Consider the following 8,878-nt stretch of genomic DNA (forward strand, 5'->3'; position numbering starts at 1 on the left):
GCACCAACTCTACACAATGAATACAAACAGTATGTACTGTTGTCTAAGTGTTAGGTCGTAGTACTCACTATAATTAAAACAAAATGATAAGTCACAAATTCCACTTGTGTGTTTTCACCATACTACTTTTGCATTGCTCTGTCTTCTCCCAGGGGAACAGCTTTAGGAATCACTGGAATTGCTGGCAGTACTGGGGCAGCCCTGACTCCCTGTTGATGATCCTAGTGACATATTCTCCACCCTTGCTCTGGATCATCTATGGTGTTTTCTCCACCCTCTCTGGCCTTGTTGTCCTCCTTCTTCCTGAAACCAGGAATCAGCTTCTGCTGGACTCTATCCAAGACATAGAAAATGGATGAGTGAACCCTACCACTGCCCCTTAGGGGAGTTGTGACTACAGGTCTGAGTGAGATGACAATATACCATTCAGAGCCAATGCATCCCAGGGAGGCTTAGACCTAAATTCTTCTCATGTGGTTAGTGCCTTTGGTTCAGATACAGTTCATCTGTTTAAGCAGGGGCCTCAGATGTCCCTGTAGGCTCTCAAGACCACACAAACCAGCTCTGCCCAGTCTACACCACTAGATTTCATGGTACATATGGCAAATTTAGGTCTCTTCTGCTCTCCCTGCCCTAGTGTAACACACACAGTCCTGAAGGAGTTTCACAAACATGCCCAAATATAAATATCAAACCTCATCCTGTAGACCTTGACCCCCTCTGCTGGTGAATGCTGGTAAGCTCTTGGCAGTGGTCAGTTCTGGAAGGCCTGAGTTTTTCCCTGGTCACAAAGTAATCTGGGGGGATCATGTGCAGGACTAGAGCCTTCCTCACAAGTGACAGTCCATCTCAGGCGAAGGAGTCTTGGTTGGTTGAGATTCTAACCACCTGGCTTTCACTGGGAATGAAAGTGTTGAACAAAAAAAAAGGCAAAGGGCTACATAAAGTGCCTTTGTAAGTAATGAAGACTGAGAAAGGGTTTTGAAACTTCTCTGACCTTCTCTTTCCTTTTCCAAAGACCCACTTGACTAAAGTATAAGTAGAGACCTTCACAGCTGCCTTATCAGATCTTACATTGTGAGTTAGGTCTTTATTCCTAGCATTTACTCAAACCCTCCTGGCAGGATTCAAGATTGGTACCAAAACTGGTGCATGAATGGTCATCTTGCCCTAAGACATGAAGACAGAGAAATGATAGAGAGAGAAGAGAGGGGATAGAGAGATAACAGAGACAGATTATATAGGTATATACAGGTGGTGACAGATGTAGATGATGTGTATAAATACAGACATATAATATAGATATAGATTGATAGATTACATAGATACAGCAGTAGATATAGACACAGATATAAATATGAACGACATACATAGAGAAATAGACAGACAAACAGATGGATAGATATAACTTTTTTCCTATTTGCATTTGTTTGTTGGTTTCTTTCTATTTGTCCCAGGATACAAGGCTCAAGAAAAAAAAAAAAAAACTGGAAGATACCTTCATCAAAGTGACACAGTTTTAAGAAATTCAAGGAACTGAGTGTTGATCAGAAAGCAAAGAAAAAATTTAAATCTTCCCCAGAGACAAGCAAAATTTGGAAAAAAATTTAAATAAAAAGATATAATGAAATAATGGATCCATCCGCAACTGTGATATAATTGCTAAGTATAAAATACCTATAAATAATCACAACTGAATATAATGGTAATACTTCAAAAGGAATCATATAACAGTATTTATGTAATTATAGATAACTAGCATGTTTCTGGATGAGAAAGTTGAATGATACTTACCATGTTAGCTCAGTGTAGGGCTGTGCACCTGCAGTCCCGGGTACTCAGGAGATTGAAGTATAAGGATACTGGGGGCTTGGAGCTCGAGACTAACCTGGACAACATAGCAAAAACTCAACAAAAAAGAAGACAAAAGACAACACGGACTCTTTCCCAACTGCATTTTAGGGTCGCTGGGGAAGTTGTTCCAATGACAAAAGTCATAATTTTCAAGAACTTAACAAATAGTTCCTAATTTATACAGAACTTAGTAATAGGCAAGATGGTTTTTAAAAAGAGGACCAGGGATGGGACTTGGGCTGGTGATGGAGACTACTATGAAGTGGCTCTGTGCAGGATTTTCTATTAACCAATTGGCTTTCCATGTTTACTTGTGAGTTGTCCAAAGCCTAGGCACTTTGTCTGGAGAAGGGCAATAGACTCAGTAAGTGAACCTCTATGAGTCATTAGTCACCACTGAGGCCTGTATTGGCCTGGGAGACTCTGACACCTCAAAGGACAAGATAAAGCCACAGCTGAGGATGTTTTGCTCCAACCCCAATTAACTAAAAGGAGACTGCAGCTGTAGGCTCCACACTCCTACTATAAATGCCAACCTAAATATAAGGTAGTTCTCCTGACTGACATACTTTACTAAGGAAAATATTTCTCAAGGTTCTGCTAGATTCCCACATTTTCTTCAGTATTGCCCTGCTTTGTTTGAAAACCAAATAAATACAGGCCACCTAGGAAGTTCCTGGTCTTCACCCAGAGAATCACAAATTCTTTGAGACGGTTGAATCTTCCTGGAACCCTAAAATCATTTCAACTGTCTCCTTTATTTAAGCCTCCACTGTCCACTTGTTTGGGAGGTTGCAGGCCTGATCAGCTGCAATAACTAAAGGATATTATTAACACAATAGGCTGGGCCTACTAGGGGAAGAACACGCAGGACTTTCTTGTCAGCTATAAGGGTCAGACCAGTAATAGCTGAGACACTTTCAGTCAAAAGATATCCAGTAACAGACATAGGATGTATAAATATTAATATATAGGGTTGGGAATATAGTTCAGTGGCACAAGCACCTGCCTGGCAAGTACAAAGTCCTGAGTTTGATTCCCAGTAGCCCCCAAAAAATAATATTAATATTTAATTGTGCGGTATGTAAATTACAAGAGGAAATGCCTGCCTATCAATAGATGAGTGCATAAAGAAAATGTGACATATAGAGATAAGGGCTGGGGATTTAGCTCAGTGGCACAGCACCTGCCTGGCAAGCGCGAAGTGGTGAGTTCGATTCCCGGTACCAAAAAAAAAAAAAGAAGAGAGATGTACCAGGGAGTACTACTGAGCCATAATGAAGTATAAATTTGAGCCATTTGTAGGAAAATGAATGCATCTTGAGACCATAATGCTAAGTGAAATAAATTAGACACCAAAGGTTAAATATCACATGGCTTCTTTTACATGAGAAACCCAAAGCATAAATAATTCAAAGAGCAAAATAAAAGATAAATGATAGGAAAGAGGAAAGTAGACTTTGCAAAGTAGGAAGAGGATTTAGGGATGGGAAAAGAGGAAAAAAGGAAGTGAAAGGAAAGCAAATATATTAAGATGCAATATGTATACATACCAATTTCCCAAGAAAATGTAATCATTATGTATTACATATATATACCAATAAATAAGTGACTGATAATTAAATCATATTCTAAACAAAAAAAATCCACTTGAATAAAAAGTTAAATGGAACAAATAAACCATAAGTTTCAATAGAAAATTTGGCTACCAAATTTAGGATTTTAAAAATGTTTCATTTTTAGGTTTTTGAGGAATCTCTATATTGATTTCTACAGTGGCTGTACCAGCTTACATTTCCACCAACAATGGAAAAGTGTTCCTTGTCACCCCACATCCCCTGCAGCATGTTATTATTTGATTTCTGGATGATGGCCATTCTTTCTGGAGTGAAACAGAATCTCAGTGTTGTTGTAATATGCGTTTCTCAAATGACCAGCAAGAATGAACTTTTTTTCATGTGTTTATTGGTCATTTGTACTTCCCCATCTGAGAACAGTCTATTCATTTCAGATGTTCACATTATGATTAGGTCTTTAAATTGCAGATGTCTAATTTATTTTTAGTTCTTCACATATTCTAGATATTAGTCCTTTGAGGACTAGCTGGCCAATTTTTAACCCATTTGGTAGGCTGCCTCTTCACTCTGTTGGTGGTTTCTTTGCTGTACAGAAACTTTCTAATTTTATTTATTTATTTATTTTTTTTTTTGGTTTGTTTGTTTTTTGTTTTTTTCCGGTACCGGGAATCAAACTCAAGACCTCATGCTTTCCAGGCAGGCACTGTGCCACTGAGCTAAATCCCCAGCCCCTAACTTTCTAATTTTATGTGATCCCATTTGTTGATTCCATTTGACCCAGCTATTCCCCTTCTAGGTATCTTCCCAAAAGAGTTAAAGGCATCATATCACAGTGATACATGCACACTCATGTTTATAATAGTACAATCCATATTAGCTAAATCTTCAAGTGCCCCATATTCCATCAACAGATGAATACATAAAGAAAATGTAGAGAGAAAGAGGGGGGAGAAAATGTGGTATTATAGACAATGGAGTCCTACTCTGCCATAAACAAGGATAAACATGCATCATCTGTAGGAAAATGGATGCACTTTGATACCATAATGTTAAGTGAGGAAAATCAGATACACAAGCTTAAATACTGCCTGTTTTCTCTTATATGCAGAATCCAATATAAAAATAAAGTGTAAAATAAAATGCAGACAATAGGAAATAGCAAGGTGGATCATTAGAATGTCGGAAGGGAACTATGGGAGGGGGAGAAAAAGGAAGAAAATGAGATTTTTAAAAAGAAAAGAAACAAGGGAAAGACTGTGAAGTGTTGTGTGCACTAAGACCCTGAAAGGAGTGTGGTTGTCATGTACTATAAACGTGTGTTTGAAAGTTACACAATGGGGGGTCCAAGGGTTGCAGGAAGGGAGGGGAGTGGAGACGGTTAAAAAATTAAGAAATATCATGGCGTGTGCCAATACCCCACAATGAATGTAATCATTACATACTACTACGTACCAATAAAGAAATAAAAATGTTTTAAATGTTCTAAATACTAAAGAAAGTGTCAGAAACGCAGAGATAGACATGTATGAGAACACAATGTCTCCAAGCAGATGACTGTAATTCTCCCCTTCTAGTTAGGGTGCATTTTGCTTCCCTTCCTGGATAAATGACTCTGGTGAGTAATTCCATTATTATGCTAAACAGAAGTCCTGAGAGCAACAGTCTTTGCCTTTTTCCTGCTCTGAGAGAAAAAGTTTCTCTTTTCACCATTAAGATTGATGTTACCTGTGGGTTTTTCATATTTGATTTTTATTACATTGAGATAAATTTCTTCTATATATAATTTGCTGAGAGTTATCATGAAAACTTGTTAAATTTCTGAAATTCAAATTGAATAAGGAGAAATACAGCTCCAAATCTGCTAGATATCAGATGCACCAAGCTTATGTCCCCCAAAATCAAGAATCCATTCCAAAGGACAGTGAAGAATAGGGAAGGTTTATTGAGACATAGCTCTTGAGAGACAGTCGAGGTCCCAGAAGTGTGTTGCCACCAAGGCCCTTGGTAAGGGATAATTTATATAGCAAAGTCACACTGTGGGTACATCATGGGTCAAACTACAATCAACCTGTAGGACTACAAGTATAGTCACCTACTAATATTGATCCCTACTGGGATGAGAAATCCCAATAAGAAAGTGAGTCATGTAGCAAGGGGACATGGAAATAACAAAGATATTTTTGGGAAGGAATGGGCCCAGATGCTCTAGTCACCCATCGGGGTGACTGATACCTGTCTAGACCTTACTCAACCAGGTGATACCAATCACAGTACAGCCTCAAGTTATTGTTCATCTGTTAGGCCTCATGTAGGCCTGCTCATTGAACCTTTGAGGCCTGGCCTTCAACAGATGAGCCTCCAGCCACAGTCCTGATGTGCTCTTGTCTTTTGCACTGACTCTCTTGAGGGTCTGTCACTGTCTGACTATTAATTTCTATCTAACTTAGCTATGATAAACTTGTTCTATTTTTTTTTTTTTTTCAGATTTTTTCTGCAGCTATGAACATGCTCATATGATTTTGTCCTTTATTCTACTGATGTAGCACATCACATTGATTAATTGTCATGTTTTGAACTATCTTTTACAACCTGGGGATAAATCTCATGTAGTCATGGTATATGATCCTTTAGTGTATTGTTGAATTCAATTTGCTAGTATTCTGTTGTGTTGTGGTCTTGAGGAATATTGCCCTATATTTTTATTTGTTTGGTTGATTGGTTTGGTTTTCTTCTGATATTTTTAACTGACTTTGGTTTCAAGGTGATACAGGCCTCTCCATGTTTGAGTGTGCCCTCTTCAATTGGAAGAGATTAAGAAGAATTGGTGTTAATTTATCTGTAATGTTTGATAAAATTTATCCTTGAAGCTATTTTGTCATGGGCTTTTTTAGGAGGATTTTGATTACTAATTCTACATCCTCCTCATCAGTCTGCCAGGCTATTTTCCTTGAGTTGGTCTTGGTAGGTTATATGTTTCAAAAATTTCTCCATTTCAAGTTGTCTGATTTGTTGACATACTATCATTCATGGTCTCTACTGATCAGTAGTGATCTCTTCTGTCATTCGTAGTTTCGTTTATTTGAATCTTCCTTTTCTTCCCTTAGTCTAGCTAAAGCTTTGTCCACATTGTCTATCTTTTCAAAAAGTCAAATCTTTACTGATTTTTTGCTATTCTCTAAATCCACTATAATCTTTATGACTTCCTTCTTTCTCCTAAATTTCAACTTACCTTGTTCTTTTTCAGATTGCTTTGGGATATAAACAGTTTGTTTATTTTAGGTCTTCTGTTTCAATGTAAGGATTGGTCAGTGTTAACTTTCCTACTCAGTACTTTTGCTACAAGCATCAACACATTGTATCTTCATATTTTCATTTTTGTCTTTTCTCTTTTGAATTCTTCGATAATTGTTCATGAACATGATGTTTAGCATTTACATATTTATAAATATTCTAGTTTTTCTTCTGCTGTACATTTTTACTTTCTATTATAACCAAATGACTGATGGAAAATATGGAAAGCCAAGAACTAAACACAGTGACCTGAATGTCCATAATGATTAGTAAAAGTTGTGGGTATGGGAGGAGGAGGAATAAAGGGGGTTGGATTTGGTCTATGCACATTGTATGTCTGTACTGAAATATCATGTGGAAACCAATTATTAGATACAATTAATATATGCTAATTAAAAATAAAATATTTGCAATAACAAAGCATTCACTTTTCTTGTTATAACAAAATATCTACAACCAAGTAATGTGTAAAGAACACAGGTCTATTTGGCTCATGGTCTGGATGCCAAGAAGCCCAAGAGAGCATAGCCCAGCAGCTGCTCTGTCTTCATGGGAAGAGCTCTCCTGCCTCCTCACAAGGGCTGAAGAGCATCTCCCTGAGATACAGGCCAAATGAAGAGATCAGCACCTCTCCCTCTTCCTACAAAACCACCAATGCCAGCACGGACTTCACCCCCAAAACCTTCTCACACCTTAAATTCTTCCCAAAGGCCCCACATCTCAACTCCTTTACATGTGAATTTGGAGATTAACACATGAACTCGGAGGAACATATTCAAACCACAAGGGGCATGTGGGTGTGTGCGTGTGTTTGTTTGTTTATACAATCGAATATTATTCAGCTTTCTGAATAAGAAAATTCTACCACTTATGACAGCATGGATGAACCTGGAGGACATTATGCTGAGGAAAATAGGCCAGGCACAGAGATACAAATGCTGCAGGATGTAATTCTTCTGTGTAATCTCAAAGAGGCAAATTCATGAAAGCAAAAATGAGGCTGCAGAAGTGGAAAAGGAAAAAGTGGGGCTCAGCACCCAGAATTTCGACTGGGTCTTCTGGCACCACCTGCTCCAGGCCAGGATCTGGTGAGCCTGAAAAGCAGCCCAAGTCTTCAAGGTGGAAACCCTGGTTCCTTTAATTGAGGTGTGACCCTAAGCGAGAAGAAATCTATTCTGTTGGCCTTTTAAATCCCACAAGAAATATGGAAGGATATGTAGGAGAGGACTATTGTGGGACCAGCAGGGGCAGCAGCGTTTGCACCATTCTGAGTAGCAGCAAACATGATAAGATTATTTTCTACAAAAGATGTCTAACATTGGAAGCTTCAGCATATGCTTGTAAAATAAAGTTACTGTCCTTTGGTGAAAATAAGTGTGAGTTCATTGGTAAAGTCATAGTGAAGATGAGGCCAGTTTCAGCAAATTCTTCACCAAGCTCGTGGGGACTGGGACCAAGGAGAGACCTTAACTAGGAAGGGTGTCAGGTCGCAGTTATCCCCTGGAGCTCAGCAGTTAATGAATATGGTTAGATTGCTGCAGCAGCATTGTGTTTCCATTGCAGAACAGCTCCAGTCGATTTGGGAACTATTGGGCACACACACATCATTTCACTGCACTCATCTTCTACATCAGGATAAGTCATCCTCCATGCTTTTTCCTTTTACAACAAAACATGACTGAAAAAGTAAAGGTTTCCATCGATAAAAGCACACAGCCACATGATGCAGGAAATACAACAAACTACAAAGGATGAGTGCAAGATTATGCCACAAAACCATTTGCCTTCTTCAAAATGATCTTAACAGTGCAGTGTCTTCTTTCTTACCAAGAAAGGAAATGACATCTCAAATACACCAGCTGCTGCCCTTCATCCAAAATTTAATGCCAAGGGCCAGGAACACACTGCCAACCACCTGAGGGCACTGTCAGTGCTACAGTGGAAGAACAGCCCATTTGCTCCTACTTGGAAAAGATTCTTTCTAAAAATATGGAACTGATGGAAAAGAAACTCATGGACTACACTGCTGGGCATGTTGGTGCACACCTGTAATCCCAGCACTGGGGAGGCCGAGGCAGGAGGATTACTGTTGAGTTTGAGTATATCCTGGTCTACAAAAGTAAGTTCAAAGCCTGGCTGAACTACATAGCAAGTCC

At 38.7% G+C, this 8,878-nt stretch overlaps 1 protein-coding gene and 1 pseudogene across 1 annotated transcript in view; both read left to right on the forward strand.

Moving 5' to 3' along the window:
* Nucleotides 1–1,642, forward strand: part of LOC102019554 (solute carrier family 22 member 9) — a 7,784-nt gene extending 6,142 nt beyond the window's left edge. Inside the window, 2 exon segments of the mRNA XM_013510037.1 lie at nucleotides 153–208; nucleotides 211–1,642. Coding sequence (XP_013365491.1) covers nucleotides 153–208; nucleotides 211–359 — 205 coding nt within the window. The 3' untranslated portion in view covers nucleotides 360–1,642.
* Nucleotides 1,643–7,604: 5,962 nt separating this feature from the next.
* Nucleotides 7,605–8,727, forward strand: LOC102019875 (annotated as a pseudogene).
* The last annotated feature ends 151 nt before the right edge of the window (nucleotides 8,728–8,878 follow it).

This window comes from Chinchilla lanigera, unplaced genomic scaffold, assembly GCF_000276665.1.
Source record: "Chinchilla lanigera isolate Chin_1 unplaced genomic scaffold, ChiLan1.0 scaffold00198, whole genome shotgun sequence".
Lineage (NCBI taxonomy): Eukaryota > Metazoa > Chordata > Mammalia > Rodentia > Chinchillidae > Chinchilla > Chinchilla lanigera.